The sequence below is a fragment of the Podarcis melisellensis genome (genome assembly GCF_964234715.1).
Source record: "Podarcis melisellensis genome assembly, chromosome: 7".
NCBI classification, from domain to species: domain Eukaryota; kingdom Metazoa; phylum Chordata; class Lepidosauria; order Squamata; family Lacertidae; genus Podarcis; species Podarcis melisellensis.
Window position 1 is genome coordinate 14,281,972 of NC_138539.1, and position 23,332 is coordinate 14,305,303.

The 23,332-nt window shown below is 44.7% G+C and overlaps 2 protein-coding genes across 3 annotated transcripts in view; both read left to right on the top strand.

Annotated features, from left to right (window-relative positions):
- Positions 1-6,564, top strand: part of ATAD2 (ATPase family AAA domain containing 2) — a 31,025-nt gene extending 24,461 nt beyond the window's left edge. For both annotated transcript variants that reach the window (XM_081918653.1, XM_081918652.1), the window contains exons 22-28: positions 76-235; positions 483-605; positions 1,326-1,478; positions 2,645-3,025; positions 3,782-3,915; positions 4,421-4,549; positions 5,915-6,564. In XM_081918653.1, coding sequence (XP_081774779.1) covers positions 76-235; positions 483-605; positions 1,326-1,478; positions 2,645-3,025; positions 3,782-3,915; positions 4,421-4,549; positions 5,915-5,947 — 1,113 coding nt within the window. In that variant the 3' untranslated portion in view covers positions 5,948-6,564. The remainder of the gene's footprint in view (positions 1-75; positions 236-482; positions 606-1,325; positions 1,479-2,644; positions 3,026-3,781; positions 3,916-4,420; positions 4,550-5,914) is intronic.
- Positions 6,565-8,205: 1,641 nt separating this feature from the next.
- Positions 8,206-19,803, top strand: ZHX1 (zinc fingers and homeoboxes 1). Its single transcript, XM_081918739.1, has 2 exons — positions 8,206-8,651; positions 16,237-19,803. The coding sequence occupies exon 2, from the start codon at positions 16,473-16,475 to the stop codon at positions 19,065-19,067; it is 2,595 nt and encodes an 864-aa protein (XP_081774865.1). The 5' UTR covers positions 8,206-8,651; positions 16,237-16,472; the 3' UTR covers positions 19,068-19,803.
- The last annotated feature ends 3,529 nt before the right edge of the window (positions 19,804-23,332 follow it).

Consider the following 23,332-nt stretch of genomic DNA (forward strand, 5'->3'; position numbering starts at 1 on the left):
ATTCTTACAAACATCAAGATTTCTGTTTTCTAGCTTAAGTGAGACATTTCTAAGTTTTTTATGTTACATTTGTAGGTACCAGACTATGTTACTGTTATCAAACAACCAATGGATCTTTCAACAGTAATTTCAAAAATTGACCTTCACCAATATCTCTCTGCCAAAGACTATCTAAAAGATATTGATTTGATCTGTAGCAATGCATTAGAGTATAATCCAGACAGAGACCCTGGAGGTGAGTACAAAAATACTACTGTATTTGTTGCAGGAAAAAAATGTTATAAACTCACTGTGTTATCCAAATCAGAAATGTTAAATGACAGTTAATGTTTTAGAATCTGCATTTTATTTTTACAGAACCCTTTTTTTGTAACATACTTTTATTTCGATAAATCACAGTAGTTCAGCAAGGAATATAAATGTTACAATATAATGGAAATTACTGATGAAGCTGCTACTTTTTCTTGTGTGCGCATTGTTAGATCGGCTTATCAGACACAGAGCCTGTTCTCTCAGAGATACAGCATATGCAATCATTAAGGACGAAATGGATGAAGACTTTGAACAACTTTGTGAAGAAATTCAAGAATCTCGCAAAAAAAGAGGTGCGTTACAATATTTACTCAAAAAGCAACTACATTATAGTTTATCTAAGAAGAATACGCCAAATTTCCACTTCCTGCTGCAGCCCCTTAGACTGTATCAAATTCCCCTTTCCTGGATCCCATATTCTTTAGGAGCCAGGGCTGTGTGTGCATGTGCACGTGCACACAAAGGGCTGGGGGAGATCTAAAAAGTCTAAATGCAGCCCTTTGGTTTCCACATTCTCCCTCCCCCCTGTGATGGCAATAAGCACCTCTGCTCACTCAGATATTTACAGTTCTTTATTTTACATATGTACAGGCAGCACATTACAATCATGTGTCTGAATCCTACGGTTCAGATTCTGGGAGTGGCCTTCGCAGGCTTTTCCTCCAACAGAAAAGCAGGGAAGTTTCATGTGACACCTTTCTCTCCTCCCCCCCCCCCTTTAACTCTCTCCTCTCCTTTGCAGACGAAACAGGCACCGCCTCACCATCGGTGCCGGAACTTCCTGTGCAGTGTTCGGGCTCTGCTTCAGCATTGGAGAGCCTTTGCACCTCCTGGCTCTCCCCCCCCCCTTTCCCCATCCGTCACTTCCTGTCCACCTCCCTCTGACTGTTCCTGCTCCTCCCCGGCATTCTCTGGAAGTCCCATGACACCCCCTCATCTTCGAACATAAAATATCATTATAGTTCAGTAATGTTTAATAAAAGATGCCTACAAAAATTCATTTCTTTTTAAAGGTTGCAGCTCCTCAAAATATGCTCCTTCTTACTATTATGTAATGCCAAAGCAGAATACCTCCTTGGAATACAAGAAACTGGATTCTGAATTTGGTGAGAAACTGAAAATCCAACCAGTGCCTCTGGATTCTAGCTCTCCTTGCCCTTCTAATGGTAAGTGTTACTTTCATTATTTCTTATTTAACGAACAATTTGTGAACTGATTTCAAGTTGTCAGTCTTGTCTTTAAACGAGAGATAATGGGGTGTATCCAATGTGAATCAGACATGACTTAGATCCATAAATTTCAGTGGATTTACTCTGAGTAGAATTTAACTGGATAGTAGCCCAGTGCAAGGACAACACACGTAATCTGGAATTTTAATTGTGTAAAGCAATGCTGATCTCAGAATATATTTACTTTATGCCACTGTATCAAGTGCCATCTCCTATTATTCCACCCATCTGACTGGGTTGCTTCAGCCACTCTGAACAGCTCCCAACAAAGTATTAAATGCACAATAAAACATCAACCATTAAAAACTTCCCTGAACAAGGCTGCTTTCAGATGTCTTCTAAAAGTCAAATAGTTGTTTATCTGTCTGACATCTGATGGGAGGGCATTCCACAGGGCGGATGTCACTGCTGAGAAGGCCCTCTGCCTGGTTCCCTGTAGCTTCATGTCTCACAATGAGGGAACTGCCAGAAGGCTCTTGAAGCTGGACCTCAGTGTCCAGGCTGGTCCGTGGAGATGCTCCTTCATGTACACAAGGCCAAGGCTGTTTGTGGCTTTAGAGGTCAACACCAGCACTTTGAATTGTGCTCAGAAATATACTGGGAGCCAGATCCTTTAGGCCTGGTGTTACGTAGTCTCTGCATCTGCTGCCATTCATGAGTCTAGCTGCTGCATTCTAGATTATTTTAGTTTCCAAGTCACCTTCAATGGTAGCCCCATGTAGAACGCATTGCAGTAGTCCAAGCAGAAGATAACCAGAGCATGTACCACTATGGCGAGACACTGCGCAGGCAGGTCTCAGCCAGCGTACCAGATAGAGCTGGTAGACAGCCACCCTGGACACATAATTAATCTGTGCCTCCATGGACAGCTGTGAGCCCCAAATGACTCCCAGGCTGTGCAACTGGTCCTTTAGGGGCACAGTTACCCCATTCAGGACACAGGGTATCCCCCATACTTGTCCACCTCCTGTCCCTCTCTCCCACTTCTCAACAGGAAGACTTTGGTCCTTATAAACAGCATTGTTGTGTTTATTTAGGAAACATGAAACTATTTTTAATGTCTTGAATCTGTTTTTAAATTTTGATTTATACCTTTGCTGTAGCCTTATCAAAGAGAAAACTCAGAAGAAAGAGCCGATGGTGCCAGGGTAACCTAGCAAAGCGGAAGAAGACTTCTCATTTCAATAAAGAGAACAAAGCTCCGGGAGAAGAGCAAGATGAAGTAGAGAGTGAAGGAGAAGAATGCATTGGAAATCATGACTCCAGCATGGAACAAACTGAAGTGGAAGAATCTGAAGCTGTGCTTCCAGGCCAGCACACAAATAGCTCAGAAAACAAATCTGATGCAGAGAATGGGAGTGACCAATCTGCCAGTAATGGTGCTAAGTGTAGGTCTGAGGAGAACAAGGATACTAACTGTTCAGAGCAAAACAGAGGATGTAATGGAGATCTAACAGAAAATTCTTTAAATAAGGATATTAATGGTAAGTGGAGATTCATCTGTTGGCATTATCTGAAGACATAATTTCCTTTAGTTACTTAATTCTTCTCTCATCCCCACATACATGCAGTTCTGTGAGATGACCACACCAACAACTCTGGAAATATTTGCAAAACAGTTAAAGCAAGGGTGAAATTTTCAGTGAAATTTTGATCATGCCAGGCTAATTGGAGCAGACATTTCAAATGTATCAAATTTGAATTTTGTTCAAAACCTTATGTTTGAATTCTTGTGTTTTTTAAGTTACCTTTCTTGCAACTTTGCAGATACAGACTCCCTAGCTTTAGATTTGCATGACACATTTTCTCATTTAGCTGAGAGTAAATCCTATTGTACTCAGTGGGAATTGCATTCAAGTAAATGGGCACAGGGTTGACCCTGTTATAGAACTAATGGGTTTCATAAATACCTGGCAAAATCTTAGCTATTGTGACCTAATAGACAACTTAGAGCAAGGCCAACATATTATATAGATAGATCAAATTACAAAATGAAACAGTTGTATTTAAAAAAATCTTCTGGTTTGAATCTGTTTCTGCTACTCCGTGGAAATGATATTCTTTAGCGAGAAAGAACTTGGGCTCGGGTTTGAGTGTCTCAAAAGCCGAACATTTCAGTTTTTGAACGCCAAAAACCTGGAAGAAATTGCTTCCGTTGTCGAACAGCTTCTGCTGCATGTTTTTCATTTTTCTTCGATTATTTGGTTGTTCTTATTCTAGCTTCATTTTTGTTATTCTAGATGTATGTATGCTTCGCATGACTCGTGCAAGGCGTTCTCAAGTGGAACAGCAACATCTCATTAGTGTTGAGAAAGCTATGGAGATTCTTTCAGAGCAGACACCACCACTCATTGTTGACCATGGAAAACTTAATGTATGTACACATTCTCTTCCTACTGAATACTAAATAAGAGATTAAATGCATCTAAAAATTAGGTTAATGTGTGGCTTTAGATGTCATGGGTGCATGCTTTGGGGCAGGTGATATGGCAAAAACTGACAGAATTCCTTTCTGTGAGTTGAGCAATTAACTTACTTTAAATTATCTTCAAGTAGTATTTTGTTGTTAATGAGCTCCAATTGCCAGCTGGAAAATAAATGCTGTAACTCATTTGTTAAGACATTGTTGTTAGTCTAGTGAACAGAAATTCATGCATGCTTAGTATTTCTTGGATCCAAATTGGAATTTAAATTTTAAAGAGCTTGTAGCCGTGTGGATGGGAATAGAGAAATTCAGATACACCATGCTTATACGCACCAGCCACTTAGACTTCTGCATTGTACCTCATGTCTCAATGTGTTCTTTACAACACTGTACAATCAGTGGTTAAGAGAATAAAGAAAAAGGATTGTTGTTGTTTTAAACTCATCTTTTCCAGGAATTGCTGAAAACTGTTACTGAGAAAAGTAGGAACTACACTATATTTCAGCTGGAAAAACTTTATGCCTTGCTCAGCCAGTGTATTTATCGACATCGCAAGGACTATGACAAAACCAAATTGTTGCAGGTATGATATGTTACGGGTGTTTTCTTGTGATCCATTCATGCCAGTTTTTTCTTAAGATGTTTGTGTTACTTACAATCTATGTCAAGAGGGACACGGGTGGCACTGTGGGTTAAACCACAGAGCCTAGGGCTTGCCGATCAAAAGGTTGGCAGTTCGAATCCCTGCAATGGGGTGAGCTCCCGTCACTCGGTCCCTGCTCCTGCCAACCTAGCAGTTCGAAAGCATATCAAAGTGCAAGTAGATAAATAGGTACCGCTCTGGCAGGAAGGTAAACTGTGTTTCCGTGCTCTGCTCTGGTTTGCCAGAAGCAGCTTAGTCATGCTGGCAATATGACCCGGAAGCTGTACGCCGGCTCCCTCGGCCAATAAAGCGAGATGAGCGCCGCAACCCCAGAGTCGGTCACGACTGGACCTAATGGCCAGGGGTCCCTTTACCTTTATGTATGTCAAACTGTTGGCTTCTGTAGTACCTTTCAGATTAGCATATATCGTGTCCTTATATGATGGGTTATTCCATGGCAGTTGGGTTTTCCCTGTGGATGCTTTTTCCATTACCACAGATTCTCCTCAGTTTTAAAGCATCACTGGGAACTGGAGATACGACTGCTTTTTAAATAAGCATTTTGTATTTCATATGCACAGAAACACCATTCTGCCCCTGTTAAATATCTTCTAGACAATATGGGCCATAGATTTTGAAAGCGGGGATGTAAAATTGGCATTGGCATTCATCTGTGTCTTGTGACAGTGGAGGAGTGTACCTTTGGGGGTGAGGTCAAGCTGTTGGAAGGTTGAAGCACCTGCTGTGGCTGTAGAGACCAATGCGAGAGAGACATCTTTTGTCATAGGTGGGGCAGGTGAAGGCTACATGGTGCTGCTACAGATGCACCATGGCGTTTCTTCTCTTGGTGAAATGTGTTAGGCCTTAATGTATTATAAAAGAGCAATTAGTTCAAACATAATGTAAAGCACAACATAACTACTAAAGTCCAGTGATGTAGCCTGCTTTGCTCCTGCCTGCTAGCTTGTGTGATAAATGAAACAGGGTTCCTGGTATTTGTTGCTCCTAGCATGTGTGGGGAAAGTGACTCAAATCTGTGCATTCACAGTAAGCTATTAACAATGTTTTATTTTGATATGTGAATGAAGCCTAAAATACCTAAAATAAGAACTTTCCCAACGTTTACTGTTCTTCACCTTAAATTGAAATACAATAGATGAGACTGCTCTTTCCACTGAAAGCTTACAATGTAAATATGCAGACATTACATCTGGAGAATATAATTAGGTTACAAATTCATTTTGGAGAAAAGTACCTAATAAAATGCTGTTCGGTTTTGTCACTGATGCTATTATTCATTTTCAGGAAATGACAAGAGAAATTGCAGCCTTTACTTAAATCTGCTAATGAAATCTTCTAGTTTGAAATGTTATCCCCTATCAATTTGGGATCAAATACCTACATATAACAAGCCTAAATGTTCTTGATTCAACTCAATATGGATGTAAAAGCTATAGACATTGAACAAGCTGGATGAAAGAACTAAAGAATGCAAGTGATCTGTCCACCCTAACAGTCTTCATACAGTATGCTTGGGGTTTTTTTCTTCTCTTTGAAAATAAGTTTGTAACTTTGTGGTGCTAATGTGTGTTCTTTAAAGAAAGAAGTTTGGTGGAAGTTTTCATTAAAGTTTTGAAAATATCTACACACATTACACCACTTTTCTCTGTAAAATGAATACATGCTAATTTATGTCAAAATGTTTTTCAATTAAATCATGTATATATGTTGAACCTCTATTAAAAAAATATATAGTTGGTGTTCTAAAATCTCACATGGGTTTTAAACGAGTGATGGGACATTCTAGTATTCTTATTTCCTCAAGTTTTTAACACAATCTATATTTCTATCACTGCACTAATTCTCGTGTTAATACAATCTGTAATCTCCTTGTTGTATAATATATGAATATGTTAAATCTTAATGGACAAAATAAATTTCTGTACTCTTTAAAAGTTGGCTGGCATACCTTTTTAAAGTTACTATTGCAGCTTAAGACATGGATTAATCCCTTCTTTGTTTTCTCCTGTTTGTAGTTTCTTTTTTCATAAATCCCAGCTCTTATCAGCTTCCCCCCTTCCCTCGCCCACCTTGCTTTTACTGTTGTGAATGGTCTTAGTCAGGATTGATTAAGTCTTTTTCTTCTGATTAAGCTCCTGCTTCTAGGCAAGCTAGTTGCTTCAGTGTCAGTTGCTCTTCTCGACTTTGAGGGGGGGTGGCATGAAATTTCAACTCGTCCCACTTGCGTATGTGTCCTTGCCTGATCAGTTTATGGTAACACATTAGCCAAAGGGATAAATGGCAGTTTTGTGCCACTCATTTATAATACGCTCACTGTATATGCTGTACTTGTGCTGCTTTGAGCACCACATGAAAAATCAGTCCTAGTTTGAGAAAATGCATAGAAAGCAATAGGAAGACAGGCATATCTTAAGGCATTGTTTCCTGTCTTACAAGTTCAGATCTTATACTTCCTTGAAAAAGAAATCAGGTGTAAACCTAACAGTTAAGCTTTAAATGTTATGCCTATGAGCTGATGGAAAACAATCCTATCAGTGGAATGGGGAGAGGTGATTTTTAGCAACCCATCCTGTGGGGGCCCTATACCTTCTTGAGGTGGGGGACTCTCCACAGATTTAGAAGGGGTGTGGTGTGGGGCACAGCAGGGAGGGATCTCCAATTATTGCCTCCCCTGTTCTGCAGCCAAATTCCTTGGTGTCGGCTGATAATTGCTAATGGATACTACTCAGTATTTCTGCCTGGGTTTTTATTTACATAGGGAATGCAATAGAAAAAAGCAGCTGGAGAAAGGCTACACTGGGGACATTTTAGTAGAGAAAAAAGGAGCCATGAAAGGTATATAACATGCATGGTGTGGGGAAAGCCAGTAGTGTTTTCCTCTTGAGTAACAATACTAGAACCTGGAACAAAACGAAAGTGCTTCACACAATGTGCAGTTAAACCATTGGATAGCGGGAGAACACCGGCAAGGAACTGAACTAATTAACGTTAGATCCGACCCAGCATGGCTGTTATGTCCACCCTTTCGCAAACCGACCTGATTTTTGCGGCGGTTGACAACCAACACAGTCCTCTATTGCAAGGGGCTGGACTAAAGGACTCAGTTATCCTTTCCAACTGCAGTTCTATGGAATATAGAAAAAGGGCGCTCATCGCCAGCCAGCGGGAGCAGAGCGCTCTCCTACCACCAGTTTGTTGTTTTTTAACCACCCTAGACAGCAGCTCCGGAATTCCCAGAAAAGCCTGAACCGCTGCACTCCTCCTTTTCAGAAACTTAAAAGGCAGATCCTCGTGCATGTGCGTAAGAGAGTGGCGGAAATAACGCAGGTGCGTTAAGTAAAAAATAAAATGTCATGCGCTGTTCCGCTTTTCACCCTCCCCTGCCATTGGGGCGCGATTCCCTATGGCCAGCGCCAAGTCTCTCCGGGGCCAATCAGAGGGTTGCTTTCTGTTAGGTCCGCTGCTTGCAACTTGGGGCTGTGACCCCACCCACTCCCTCGTTTCCCACAGTCCGGGGGGGAGGAGTTGAAGGCGTGGGGGGAGAGAAACCCTCTTGCAGGGATTCCATTGGCTCCGCCCTTTCTCCGCCGTTCCTTCCGGCTCCTTTCTCTGGGTTGCATATGGGCGAATGTGAGACTTTTTGCACACATTCGCAATTTGCTGCGGCGCTTCCCTTCCCGCCCTCCACTTTTATTGTTTTTTTTTAAAAAAATAGAAAATATTCATTGATGTCATCGGGTGTAGAGGGAGGGAAAGGAACGGATCTCTAATTTTCATGCTGCATGGGGGGAAAGTGAGCGAGGGCGGTGGGCTTCTTTTCTCTTGTTTTTATTTTATTTTTAAAGTCTTATTCTTTAAAGTTCTGGCTTCCAGTTCAAAGTTCACAAAGCATCGCTTACCCCTCCTCCCCCTAAAAAGTGCAGTAGGTTTTTCTCTTTTTTAAAAAATGCAAGATGGCGGACTTGCACTGAAGAAGCAGAAATGCAGAGGTCTCTAAAAGCTGCTTGCAAAATATTGCAAGGTAGGGATTTGTTCGTTCTTTAATAATCTTCCGGGTGAGTGTTGCGGGATGGCGAGAGGGCTGGGGGTGGGGGGCTGTCCCTACAGGCGTGAAATGGCCAGCAGACTTTAAAAAGAAATAAATGATGGGCTAAGTTACAAAAGCGTTTTCTTCTTCCATGCAGCAGTCCCACCGTCATCGCCTTCGGAGCTAGCATTTAGGAGATGCAAGCTGGCCTCTCCTGTCTCTTAGATCTTTAAAAAACACTCTTTTGGAGTCATGGGGCGAGGAAATGAGAAACCCTGTTTTCTGCTTGGCGTCCCCCTATTTTATTTTTTTGTGGGGCACTGTGTGAGAAAACGGAGGTTGCTCTGATTAGGAGGATAAATCATTTGGGGAAATGTAACTAAAAATAATAATAAAAGAAAACCACATTGAAGGGATGGCCCTCATCGCAAATGGAAAATAAATATTGGTGGCAATCTTTCAATATTTGTTGTGGCTTTCTGGTCAATACTCCTGGCCTCTATTGTTTGTGGGGTGCATGTGGTGTTTCTGAAGGAGTTAGGAAACTGGGTAGCGTAGAGGTGAAGGTGGTAGTCAAAATTTGGGCCCTGTGGTGAAAAAGAGAGAGCTTCTTAACTTAAAAAAACAAAACAAAACCCCCAAATCCTGTAATGATCCTGGACAGTTCCATTTCTTTCTGGATTTGCCCTGAAAAAACACAGGGTGCAATTATTTTATCTAGCACAGATTGTACAGATAACAGTGTTCGTGTGTATATTTTAGGTTTGGAGTAAGGGAGCTTTTTGTGTTTTTTACTTGCCCCTTACAACATACATTGAGGAGGGAGTGGCTCACGGGGGGGGGGGGGAGCATAGCTGTATGTGTGTGTTCACCAACAGGCTACCGGGGAATTAAACGAGCCAAATTAAATATGTCACATTTGTGCTGCACCATTCCTCCCGGGTGGAATCTGGGGCGATCTTGCAACAACTCTCTTGAGGGTGAGGTAAGCCTGGCTTGCTCAAGCATATTCAGCTTTATGGGTAAGTAAGCAAGGCTTTGAACCTCTAAATCTGACCTCCTAGCATCTAGCCACTGTACGAAAGCGTACAAGAATCATAGGATTTAGAGGCCCAGTTTGCGTGAACAAGTTATCCTCTTTGGTTGTGTGCAAGCCTGCAGAGTTCTCTTTCCTTTTGACTAGAATTGAATCTACGCTACAGCACCATTTGTACGGCGAGCACATGAATTTTTTTATTTTTCAGGCTGCCTAATATCTCTGCCCTTGTCGTTGTGCTGGATGATGCTCCTCCTCCTGCCCCCAAGAACAGATGGATGTAGCGCTGGAGTCTCTAAGGAGACTTAAAATAAGTTTATAATTGCAGACAATCCCCTAGGCTTCCGAAAGAACACCTGAACTCAGCAATAAGTGCTTTGCTGCTAGGGCTGGTTTACCTTTTGGGGTTCCTTAGCTGCCTGCCCAGGCAGCTAAAACCTTTTATCATCTCTCGCCTTGATTTTTTTTCTCTTCCCTTGTGCATCTGCCACTTCTTCCCAGAACTCTGCTCTCAGATTCACTTCCCTAACCCTCTCCTGACACCCCATTCTGCCTTCCTGCCCCCTTCCTCAAGCAACACAGGAGCCCCCTTAAAAAAACACAACAACATAGGAGTCAGACCCATTGGTCCATTTGACTATTGTTTACTCCAAGGCTACATTGACGCCATACAATTCAAAGCACTATGGTATCATTTTAAATAGTCATGGCTTTCCCCCAAGAATTCTGGGAGCTGTAGTTTGTTATGGGTGCTGAGAATTGTTAGGAGACCCCCTGTTCCCCCCACCACCACAAAGCTACAGGTCCCAGATTGTAAGAGTCTCCACAGGGAATCTTAGGAATTGTGGATGCTTCTAAAGGGAGATGTTAAAAATGAGTGCATTCAATATACCCAGTAGCCTAAAATCACTGGGCATCCTTAATCACTGTTTGAATGAAATGCTCTACTTTGCTTTGATATAAGTGGGTTGGCTCTAGATCAGGGATGGAGAACCTTTGGCCCTGCAGATGTTGGTGGACTTTCTCTCCCAGTATCCCTGACCATTGACCATGCTGGCTGGAGCAGCTGAGTGTTGTGGTTCAATGACATCTGAAAGGACCACAGGTTTCCCCTGTATAGAGGAAGGAACACAGATTGAATATTGGGCTTTGCTTGACCTCTGGGGCTACGCTGGACATTTGCCACCGAACTTGATGGGAAAAACACCCACCCACCCCACCTCCCATTGAGGCCCACCTACATTTCCTAATGGGTCTCTCACATTTCAGCCAACCATTGTGTTGTCAGATGCATCCAGTGAAATAAAACAGAGTCAGGGTAGGTAACCGTGTTGGTCTGACGCAGTATATATATATATATATATATGCTTTCGTAGATTTTCACGGGTACAGGAATGCAGGTTTTGGTGTCCTCGGGTGTCTTCCCGTGTAAAAGTTGGGGTGTCTAGGCGACGTTTCGACGAGGTCTCACTCGTCATCTTCAGGCTGGTGCTTTCGGCTTCTTGTTACTGGAACAGAGCAGGATCTCAGTGTTTGAGTTCCTATAAATACTGTTGAGGGGGTGTGGTGTATAGCCTCCAATGTTCTGGGCAGAGAGGAAGTTCCCAGGCTAGTGTGCCTTTTCTTCTTTTGTTCCTTAATTACTTGAGGGATATCTTGAGTGATTTCTTGAGTGATATCCTGAGTACCACTTAGGTGGGTCATTAGGTGTGGATTAGTTGCTAAAGTCTTTGTGCCACCATGGTTTGGCTACTGGATGGTGTCTGTAATTTATCTGTGGAGAGGGTCTGGGTTTGGGTCTGGTGGCACCTCCGGATGCTGCACCCCCCTGCAATCCCTACACAGATCTGGCTGACACAGGCCACAAAACCACAGCTCGCCCCTATACACGAAGCCAAGCCAGAGCACAACTAAGTGCAGTACAGCCATCTTCTCAGAAAAACTCTTCACAAAGTTCAAGAGGTCAAGACACAAAGACTTTAGCTTTAGAACTTCCTCTCTGCCCAGAACATTGGAGGCTATACACCACACCCCCTCAACAGTATTTATAGGAACTCAAACACTGAGATCCTGCTCTGTTCCAGTAACAAGAAGCCGAAAGCACCAGCCTGAAGATGACGAGTGAGACCTCGTCGAAACGTCGCCTAGACACCCCAACTTTTACACGGGAAGACACCCGAGGACACCAAAACCTGCATATATATATATATATATATAAAATAAAAATTGTCCGGTAGCACCTTGGAGACCAACTAAGTTTGTTCTTGGTATAAGCTTTCGTGTGCATGCAAGAAGTATATATCTGAAGAAGTGTGCGTGCACACGAAAGCTTATACCAAGAACAAACTTAGTTGGTCTCCAAGGTGCTACTGGACAATTATTTTAGTATTTTTTAATATATAAAACAGAGTGTGAGCTTTGCAGTTTGGTATCTCTAAAGTGGTACAGTGAAATTATCTAACCTGCAGGTCCTGATTAGATGAACTTATGACAGTGGTTTCCAATTGATGGTGCGGAACCTAAGGATTATTATTTTTTTTTTTTTTGAGATTTTAGTCTTTAAAATATAAAGTGGTATAGAAATGAAATTAATAAAAATAATAAGAAACACTTTGGTGGGTTGGCACCTAGTCATACCGTTGTGTGTGGCAACCACAACCTAGGTTTCAGCTGCCATTTGGTGATGAGCCTATATATCTGGGTTACTAACACGGCGTATAACCCACCCAGGGGATCCCCATGGCACATACCTGTCAACTCTCTGGGACATCCTTTTTGGGGGACAAGCACAGCCCCCCCAAACGTGCAAAATCGCAGCCAGACATGCATCTCATGTGAGATTGTGGGGTGCCCCAAAACTCGTGTGTTATGTGACTAACACAGGCATGTGGTCTGGAAAACGCACAGCCCAGTATTGCGCTGGGACAGGTTGGCAGGGATGGTGCCACCATTCACATAACAAAACTACCAACATTTTCAAAAGCACTGGGGATCCGTGGCTCCGCTTTTGGAAAATGCGATTCGCAGTACGAACCTCATTGGGAACCACTGTTCTATGACATCTTGTCTGCTGCCCCACAACAGAAATCTAATGAGAATGCTTTGCTCATCTGTTTGTGGAATTATCCTGAACCACTTATCTTGGCGGAAGCTTGGAAGAGAGTTATGGATGGTGGGTTCAGAGCCATCACCAGTTGCCCAATTTCATGCCCGTCCTCCTGTTAGGGAAGGAACAATAACTTGGCATTAGAGCACTCATTTTGCATCTGTTTCTCGGCCACTTGCGACCAAGTAAAGATGCCTGGGTGTCAGGATGGGCCTGACATCACCATCTGGAGATGATCCTTGGATCTTTACTGTTTTTACACACCAATACCTCATCCTGTGGCAGTCATGCGGGTGGCGCTGTGGGTTAAACCACAGAGCCTAGGACTTGCCAATCAGAAGGTTGGCGGTTCGAATCCCCGTGACAGGGTGAGCTCCCGTTGCTCGGTCTCTACTCCTGCCAACCTAGCAGTTCGAAAGCACGTCAAAGTGCAAGTAGATAAATAGGTACCACTCCGGCGGGAAGGTAAACGGCGTTTCCGTGCGCTGCTCTGGTTCACCAGAAGCGGCTTAGTCATGCTGGCCATATGACCCGGAAGCTGTATGCCGGCTCCCTCGGCCAGTAAAGCGAGATGAGTGCCGCAACCCCAGAGTCGGGTCATGACTGGACCTAATGGTCAGGGGTTCCTTTACCTTTACCTTACCTCATCCTGTAGAAGTTATGTTTTATCTGCACAGTCAGAATGAATTTCAGGAACTAAGAAGCTTTTCCTGTGCAGCCTAAGCTGGAGCAGTGAACAACGTTATAGTTAATTGTTGTCGCTTGTCTTCACTTACCCCATCCTACTGCCCTGCTCACGGTTGTGAAGAATATTCTTAGGTTATGAATGATCTGTGTCACCATTAAGAAAAAGAGGTTGGAATAGGCCAATATCTATGAGGACTTTCCCTGGACCAAGTGACTTTTCTTCCTTAAGTTCTCAAAGTTCTTAACTTAGCTCAAGGTTGTCGTCTGAACTGGCCAGATGTTTAACTGAGAATCAATCACAGTCAGTCCACCATTTGGAAAATAAGACTTTAGAGCCATCTTGCCCCAAAATGGCAACTAGACATGCAGTTTTGGTGACTGTAACCTTAGTTTAAGAAGCCATTTGGCTCCTAGCTTATATATGGTGAGTTTCTTGAAACTGTTTCCCCTCTTCCTCCTCCTCCCAACCCCCAACTTCCAAATTTCTTACAGTAGCACCTTAGAGACCAGCTAAGTTTGTTGTTGGTACGAGCTTTTGTGTTCATGCACACTTCTTCAGATACACAGATTCCAAATTTCTAAAATCAGAGCCTTGGTTTCATGCATAGGTAAAGGTTAAGGGACCCCTGACCATTAGGTCCAGTCATGGCCGACTCTGGGGTTGCGGCGCTCATCTCACTTTACTGGCCAAGGGAGCCGGCATACAGCTTCTGGGTCATGTGGCCAGCATGACTAAGCTGCTTCTGGCGAACCAGAGCAGTGCATGGAAATGCCGTTTACCTTCCTGCCAGAGCAGTACCTATTTATCTACTTGCACTTTGACGTGCTTTTGAACTGCTAGGTTGTCAGGAGCAGGGACCGAGCAATGGGAGCTCACCCCGTCACGGGGATTTGAACCGCCAACCTGATTGGCAAGTCCTAGGCTCTGTGGTTTAACCCACAGCGCCACCCGCGTCCCCGGTTTCATGCATACATCGGTCCAAAAACTGACCTGCAAACAGCGTCTAGTCAATACAGATTCATATTGAAAAGTATTAAGCATCATTTTCTGCATAAGTAGAAATTGTGACAATTAGGAGTTTGGTCACTTTATCTTGTGCATTAACCATTTGGTGGCGGTAGAGGAGCAAGGCTTTAGAATAAAAATTGGTGACTGGTTCTTGCAACCAAACCTGCAAATGTTATGAACCCACAGGGTATTTTTTTTTACTTTATTGTTCTGATTCCTATATGTATTTGGCCTGGAGCAAGGAGTTTGCAGGATGTTGAGCGGTACAGCAGTGTGGTTTGGGGAAAATGCCCTAAATCAGTGTTTCCCAAATTTGGGTCTCCAGCTGTTTTTGGACTACAACTCCCATCACCCGTAGCTAGCAAGAGCAGTGGTCAGAGATAATGGGAATTGTAGTCCAAAAGGAGAAGAAGACCCAAGTTTGGGAAACATGGCTTGGGCCAGAGCAAAAGTGGGGGGAAGTAATTAATTAAGATTTGTCCTTCTGCACAAGGCTGGTTTCTACACCCACTCGCACACTGCTCACTATCTGCTGTCCTGGCAACCCAAGAGGTCTTATCCTTGTGTCAAGGCCAGATTCCAGCCAGACAAAGCATTCAAGGAGGATGCAGAGCATAACAGAGCCATTGCTTAATGGTAGAACACATCATTTGCACTGGGTTCAATCTGCAGCATCTCCAGGTAGGGCCGGGAAGGACTATGTGTCTGAAATCTTGGAGAGCTGCTTCCAGTCAGTGCAGACAATACTGGCCTAAATGGCCCATTGATCTGACTCTGCATAAGGCAGCTTTCTGTGCTGCTAATATTAATAAAACAGTAGATAAAGAGTTGGATCTGGACTTGCGAGTACTGATGAGAGAGAAATAATCTAGCTGAAAATTATGCTAAACAAATGGTCAAAAGGGGTGGGGTGGTATTTGAAGCATAATCTATGCCTGGATTTTTATTTCAATGACTTCACATTCTATGTCCTTTTAAATGTGTTTGTGTGAGGAGGGGTTATTGGTTTGGTTGGTTTTTGTTTTGTATTTTTATACTGCAAACCGCCCTGAGATCTTCGGACTAAGTTCGGTATACAGTTGTACCTTGGATCTCAAATGCCTCAGCTCCCGAATGATCAAAACCCAGAAGTGAGTGTTCCGGTTTCTAAACGTTTTTCTGGAAGCTGAACATCTGACAGGGCTTCCAATTGGCTGCAGGAGCTTCCAATCAGAAGCCACACTTTGGTTTCCAAACATTTTGGAAGTTGGACTTCCGAGGTACGACTGTACAAGTGTAATAAATAAATAAAAATGCATTAGTCATACTTGGAGGAAGGTCCGTTGAAATCAAGGGGGCGTTAGTCTACGGTTACCAGATTTTTTTCAATGAATCCAGGAACACTTTTCAACTTCCATAGATTTTGCATGGGGACTGATTTGTAAATCCAGGGACTGTCCCTGGGAAACGGGGACGTCTGGTAACCTTACGTTAGTCCCGTTGAGTCATCCCTGAAGCCCCATTCATTTCAGTGGGTCTGCTCTAAGTATGGCCACGTTGGGCTCCAGTGCCAAATCCATAAAACAAATACAACAAATTGTAATGGTAGGACTGAACTGAAATGGATTGAAAGGGTCAGCAGGAAGATATAATTCAAGAGGTACAAGGGCATTTGGTTTCACACAATGGAAGCAATGCATTTTAAAATCTTTCTTTCTTTCTTTCTTTCTTTCTTTCTTTCTTTCTTTCTTTCTTAATGCAGGTGGTAGACGCCGAAGTTAAGAAGCTGCTGCTTGTCCTTTTCTCCTTTGCACTGCAAGTCGCCGTCTTGCCTTGTTGCACTACAGAGATGCTGCTAACGGGCTGAATAATGCTGAGAACCTGCCATGCGATGACGGAGAACCAAAAGCCATTACCGTAACACAATCCTCCAGGAAGCTTGACTCGGAGCGGGAGCCGCGTCAACTCAAACCTGCCAAGTCTCTTCGCCGCAGCAGAATGGCAAGTAAACGGAAATCCACCACACCCTGCATGGTCTTAGCGAGTGAGGCAGACCCAGACTTGGAGGTGGTCTCTGACGTGGAGGAAGGACCGGCTGCGATCACGCCAGCGGGGAGCGTCTCGAGTGACGAAGACTCTCAAGAATATGCAGACTCGGACAATCAGCAAAAAAAAAAAGTCGAAGGGGGTTATGAATGCAAGTACTGTACGTTCCAGACTCCAGATCTCAATATGTTTACTTTCCACGTGGATTCGGAGCACCCGACCATCATACTGAGCTCCTCCTACGTCTGCCTTGAGTGCAAATTCGTCACCAAGAGGTATGACGCCCTTTCGGAACACAATATGAAATATCACCCCGGAGAGGAGAACTTTAAGCTCACCATGGTGAAGCGTAACAACCAGACCATCTTTGAGCAGACAGTGAACGACCTCACTTTCGATGGGAGTTTCGTCCAGGAGGAGAAAGTGGAGGAGTCGGAAGCTTCCGAAGGCCATTTGTCGGGCATCTCGATCAGCAAAACCCCAATTATGAAAAGGATGAAGAATAAGAACGAATCGAAGCGGATCGCCGTGTTCCACAATGCGGCAGAGGATGGTGCCGCAGAGGAGAAAGACGCCGATTCAGACCCGGAGTGTGAGGAAATCGTAGAGAAACCGGCTCCTGCCGCTTTGGACTCCAACCCAAGTAATTCACTGGCGGCAGAAACCATTAGCACGGTTGTGAACCCCACCACAGTGATCCAGCCTGCGCAAGTGATTACTACCATCACGTCTCCGCAGAACTCAAACTTGATTTCTAAAGTCTTGATCCCTATCAATAGCATTCCAACCTATAATACAGCTTTGGATAACAACCCCCTCTTGCTCAACACCTACAACAAGTTCCCGTACCCGACAGTGTCTGAAATCGCACTTCTAGCCACGCAAGCGAAATACACCGAGGAGCAGATCAAAATCTGGTTCTCTGCCCAGCGCCTGAAGCACGGCGTCAGCTGGACGCCAGAGGAGGTGGAGGAAGCAAGGAGGAAGCAGTTCAATGGCACCGTGCACACTGTCCCTCAGACCATTACGGTCATCCCGGCACACATTTCGGCAGCCGGCAACGGCCTGCCTTCCATTCTGCAGACCTGCCAAATAGTTGGCCAGCCGGGCCTGGTGCTTACGCAAGTCACGGGTGCCGGTACGCTTCCGGTAACTGCCCCGATCGCGTTGACGGTGGCTGGAGTCCCGAACCCGGCTCAGTTGCAGAAAGCGCAGGTGCAAGCGACTCAGCCCGTTACCGAAACCAAGCAGGTGGCTGCCGTCCCGGCCCCTCAGCTTACCAAATCGGAGGTGGTGGCGGCGGCAAACGTGGATGTGGTCGGGGGCCGTACGAAGAAGACCAAGGAGCAGCTGACGGCGCTGAAGATCAGCTACCTGAAAAGCCACTTCCCTCTCGATTCCGAGATCATTCGGCTCATGAAAGCGACGGGCCTGACCAAAGGGGAGATCAAGAAGTGGTTCAGTGACACCCGCTACAACCAGAGGAACTCAAAGCACAACCACTATAACCATCTCAACAATGACTCCTGCACCATTGTGATTGACTCGAGCGACGAGACGAACGAGCCCTCAGCGCTGGTGCAGCCGCAGCAGAAACAGTCGTGGAATGCCTCTGACCTCAGCCCCCAGAAATTTAAGGAAAAGACTGCTGAGCAGTTGCAGGTCCTCCAAGACAGTTTCCACAACAACCCTGCTCTTACAGATGATGAACTGAACAGGATACGGTCAGAGACCAAGCTGACCAGGCGGGAGATTGACACTTGGTTTTCGGAACAGAAGAAACCAAACGTTCCGCAGGACGAAAGCGAGGAATTGGCCGAAAGTAATTCAGGAAGCTTGAAGGAAACATCTGCTGAGGCATGTGGTGGGGAAGGAGCTGGAGCCCAGAAGTCGGGGAAGCTGTCTAAGAAGTCGCCAGAACAACTACATATGCTCAAAATGTCCTTCATCCGGACGCAGTGGCCATCCGCAGAAGAATACGACAAGTTGGCAGAAGAGACCAAGCTCCCCCGGCCGGAAATCGTTAGCTGGTTTGGAGACACGCGTTACGCCTGGAAAAATGGCGGCTTGAAATGGTACTACTACTACCAAGGGGCCAACGCAAGCGGTATGAATGGCCAAGGCTATTCGAGGCGGAGGGGGAGAGGACGGCCGAAAGGCCGAGGGAGGGGAAGGCCCCGTGGGCGGCCGAGGGCCAACAAACGGATCAGGCCTTGGGACAGGACGCCAATCATCAAATTTAAAACTGGAAAAGCCATCCTGAAGGATTATTACCTGAAACACAAATTCCTTAATGAGCAGGACCTTGATGAGCTGGTGGCCAAATCGCACATGGGATACGAGCAGGTCAGGGAATGGTTTGCGGAAAAGCAGAGGAGAGCCGACTTAGGCCTCGAGTTGTTTGAGGAGGAAGACGATGAGGAGGAGACATTGGAAGAGCAGGACGACGAAGACGAAGGTGAGGCTGAGGAGGACGAAGAAACAGACGACAGCGACAACTGGGAGCCTCCTCGACATGTTCGACGTAAGCTCTCGAAATCAGACTGAGGTTCCAGTTCTTTGGTCGTGGGACGTGGCTGAGCGGTGCCAAATGATTGACACTGTCCCTCCAGTCCTGGTGGCCCCTATAGATTCCCTCCACTTTTGGAAGGGGGGGAAATGAGTCATTGACTCCTGTAGCAATTGCATATTTGCTCCTTGGTTGGCCGAAGTGAACAAGCAGTTCCAGGATTTGGAATTTACAAATTTGGCTCTCCTCCACATCTCTGCTGGCGAGGCTGCACCACATAAGGGACTGTTGGTTTAATGGCCTTATGTTTGATTCCAAAAATCCTTTAAGGGTGCAGATGATTTTTTTAAAAAATAAAATAAAGAATCCTCTTAACCACAGTAGGAAAATTAACTGCAAAACGATGTTTGAAAAACGTGCTTCGTGTTGCAAAACTGCATGTCTATTTTCCTTCCTCTGAGCAGAAGGACAATTTTATTTTATTTTTCCAGAGAAAAACAAGATGGGTTGGGGGTAAAGGATACCAAAGGGCAAATAGCAGCAAAAGTGTGTGAGGATGGCTTGCGGTTTTTGTGTGTTTTCTTAGGACAATAGAGCAAAAGGAGTACCTTTGTTACATCCGAAGCCTGTGTGCTAGGTTTACAGAAGTCCTATTGAATGTGTCTCTCTAGCTGTGTTCAGGGAGCTTGGGTTGAAAGTATGCTTTTATATTAAAACTAATCGGTGTATATCATATTTAAATACTAGATACAATTAATGCAGCCAATACCAAAACGTGTCTTTGACCGTGCAGTTCTTTTGAAATCGCTAACAATAATGGCTTGCCTCCGTACAGAAAGGTTCCCCAAAAATATGTATAGCAGGCTTCTTTAAGGAGAAGAGCAGAGCTTAAAAAAACAATAACACAAAACAGCCATCTTGGTTTTTAAAGAGCAATGGCCAAATACTTTAGCCTGGGGGAGCCTGGCAGTTCCCAACCTAGACATCATCTCCTCCACTTCTCTTCTCCATTGTGACTCTTCCCACCCACCACACCATCAAACAACTTCGACTGGGGAGAATCTGCCTGCACAACCTGTAGAACACATACTGTTGGGACTCCAACTCCCATCAGCCCCAGGGGATGATGGGAGTTGTAGTTCAGCAACATCTGGAAAGCCGCAGCTGGCATCCCGTCTATCCGCCAAAAAGCATCCTGTGAGTCACGGTAGATCAGTGGTTAGAACATGGTGATGATAACGCCAAGTTTGCAGGTCTGGTCCTTGTAAGGAATGCCTGCATATTCCTGCCTTGCAGGGGGTTCAGCCTTTCTCAACCTGTGGGTCCCCAGATGTTGTTGGACTACAACTCCCATCATCCCTGAGCTCTGGCTTTGCTAGCTAGGGTTGATGGGAGTTGTAGTTCAACAACATCTGGGGACCCACAGGTTGAGAAAGGCTGAACTAGATGGTCCTCCGGGTTTCTTCCAACTCCAATAATTCAAGATATGCCACCATTTTCAGGTTAACCTCTCTGGCGGAAGGACGGTTGCCAGCATAGAAGGGGCGCCATTTGCTTTCTACTAGGCACAAAATGGGTGTAAGGAGTTAAGTGGGAATAATGACAAGAGTTGGATGGGAACTGCTAGTTCTTGGCTGAGAAGAACAGTGGTTCCCAAATTCCCTCTTATCAAGGAACTCGTGGATTTGAAGTCCCCTGCCCAGTATAATATAACACCAAGCAAAGCAGCTCAGCTAGCGGAATTTGCTCTGGGTCTGTAATCCTGCAACTGGGCAAACCGAGCAGAACCCAAGGTGTCTTGGCTTGTGTGTTCTGCTTTAAGCGGCATAGAGCAAAAAGATCATAACAAAGGAACCGGCGGCCTGTCTCCTTGACCCTTCTTGTGGTCCAGCAACATTGCCCAGCAAATTCTGTGGCTCCCCGCAAGCCGCGTACAGATTGGGAGTCAGTTGCAGACCATGCAGGCTGTCGGAAATGGAGATGAGTTGACCGGGGAGCTTGCAGTGTCCCGGCAGATGTCCAACCCCTCCAATTTAGGGGCTTTGAAACAGGTTTGCAAGCTGGAGAGAGAGCGCAGCCTGAGATCCATACAAGGACACTTTAGGTTTATTTTTACAGCCTTTTTGCTTTGCCAGTGTTTGAATTCATACACGGTTTAAAATTGTGACATTTCCTGCCTTTCCAGCACTGGGTCTGTGGCTAAATCTGTGTGGTTCCGTGTTGCCTCATTTGTCTTCCTTTGCAGTTGAGCAGATGAATTTGCACAGCTAGTTGAACCAGACTTCATGGTAACTAATTCAGGCAGCCAATTACTTCTGCAGCTTTGCAGCGCAGCCAAGCATTCTTCTTTCCAGTTCAGTTCTTTACCTTATTTATTTCCTTTAACTTGCCGGGGGGGAAATCCTTTGTGGCGTTCAGTATTAGCCTCCAGAAAGCTGCCTTTTCCCAAACCTTGACAGGCCAGCTTAAAAACCATGCACTGGAATTACCGTATTTTTTGCTCTATAAGACTCACTTTTTACCTTCTAAAAAGGGGAAATGTGTGTGCGTCTTATGGAGCGAATGCAGGCTGCACAGCTATCCCAGAAGCCCGAACAGCAAGAGGGATTGATGCTTTCACTGCGCAGCGATCCCTCTTGCTGTTCTGGCTTGTGAGATTCAGAATATATTTTTTTCTTGTTTTCCTCCTCCAAAAACTAGGTGCGTCTTGTGGTCTGGTGTGTCTTATAGAGTGAAAAATACGGTATTTGTCAAAATTAGCCAGCTTTCAAACGGGCATAGTCCAATGCAGAGGCAGTGCTAACTTCCTGCAAACCATGGTTTACAACTTCAAAACCAGCCTCAAATATATGTGTCCCTCTCTGCACCTTCCATGTGCACCGACCATAGTTAAACACAGTTAACCAGGTTTCCTTAGCACAGACTCATTCCAAACTATCGTTTCAAACGGTGGTTTAGGAGAGGACTCTTGTATTGTATCTACACATATGAAATGCTAAGTCATGGTTAAAGCCAGTCAGGGAAGGGAGATGGAGAGTTGACTGCTGGTGTGTAAACCATGGTTTACAGGGAGCCGGTTTTTCATTTTCACTTGTTTCCAACATCCAATCCCTTCTCTCAATGCTATATGCGCTGGGGCTGGTGGTTGTGGTTTTGACACCGTTCAGGGTGCTAACTTAGGCAGTTTTTGTGGAGAGGGCACAAGAGGCCATGTGTTTTGTGCTTTTAATGTGAGAAAGTAATCACAAAACTATTTTCCCCTCAGTCTTTCATGTGACAAACATTTCCCCTCCACATCAGAAGCAGGTGGTTTGATCTTAGGCCTATCCCCACCCAGCATGGTTAAAAAAAACCCCTGCTGTCTCCAGTTAGGACACATCTGCAAAAAGAGCATTGTGAAAATGATGCAGTTAAAACCAAACCGTCACGAGGATTTTGCCATCTTTTAAGCGGGTGGGACTTAAAGATGAGACTTTGGGTCCCTTCCAACTCTAAGATTCCAGTTCAGTGGAAGCAAACATCGATACTGGCACTTGTTTTTGAAGCTATTTTGGTTCTGGCAGCATGCCATGGGAGGGTGGCTTTTCTTTATGAGCGGCAATTTTTGTTTGTTAAATTGTAGGCTGTTTCACACTGCGCCATCTCGAGAGAGAGAGAAGAGAAGGAAGGAAGGAGGGACCTGTGTTGAGCTGTTGGGAATAGGCCTATGTATTTAAAATGTAGTCAAGTCAGTTCAGAAAGCATGTTGAGTCAAAATATCTCTCTTGGTTGGCAAGGCAGACTACAGACCACCTATTAAGACATTTTGGGTGCTTTTGAAAATTAGGAGACAATCTATGTCCGTCCCCCAAGCATCACCACCAATTTAACAGCAAGTTTAACAGAGGGGCACATGGATTTTAAAAATGCCACATGGAGAGGTCCATGTCATTGCTTCTTTCATCAACCAAAACTGGAGAGGGTTTGGAGGTCAACGGGGAACTCGCAAAGAACTGTCCACTCTGCACTAGAGAGATCAACTCCATATTTGAGATCTGTTGCCTGGGGCTGCTCATACTAGATCTCTTTTGTTTGCTATTTTTGTTCGAGTGTGTTGTGGGACACTTTCCAGCAGCAAAAGCAATTTAGCACTGATTAAATAAGCCCTCCAATGTAGTGGTGCCGTTTCTGTTTGCGTTCCTGTTTTTGAAATGGGGGTGGCATTTTGTTTTGTTTTGTTTTGCAAAGCTTCTTTGGCCTGACGATACCCATAGGATGTTGTTTCAGCTTGCCTATGTTTACAGCCCAGCTTTCCCCAACTCTG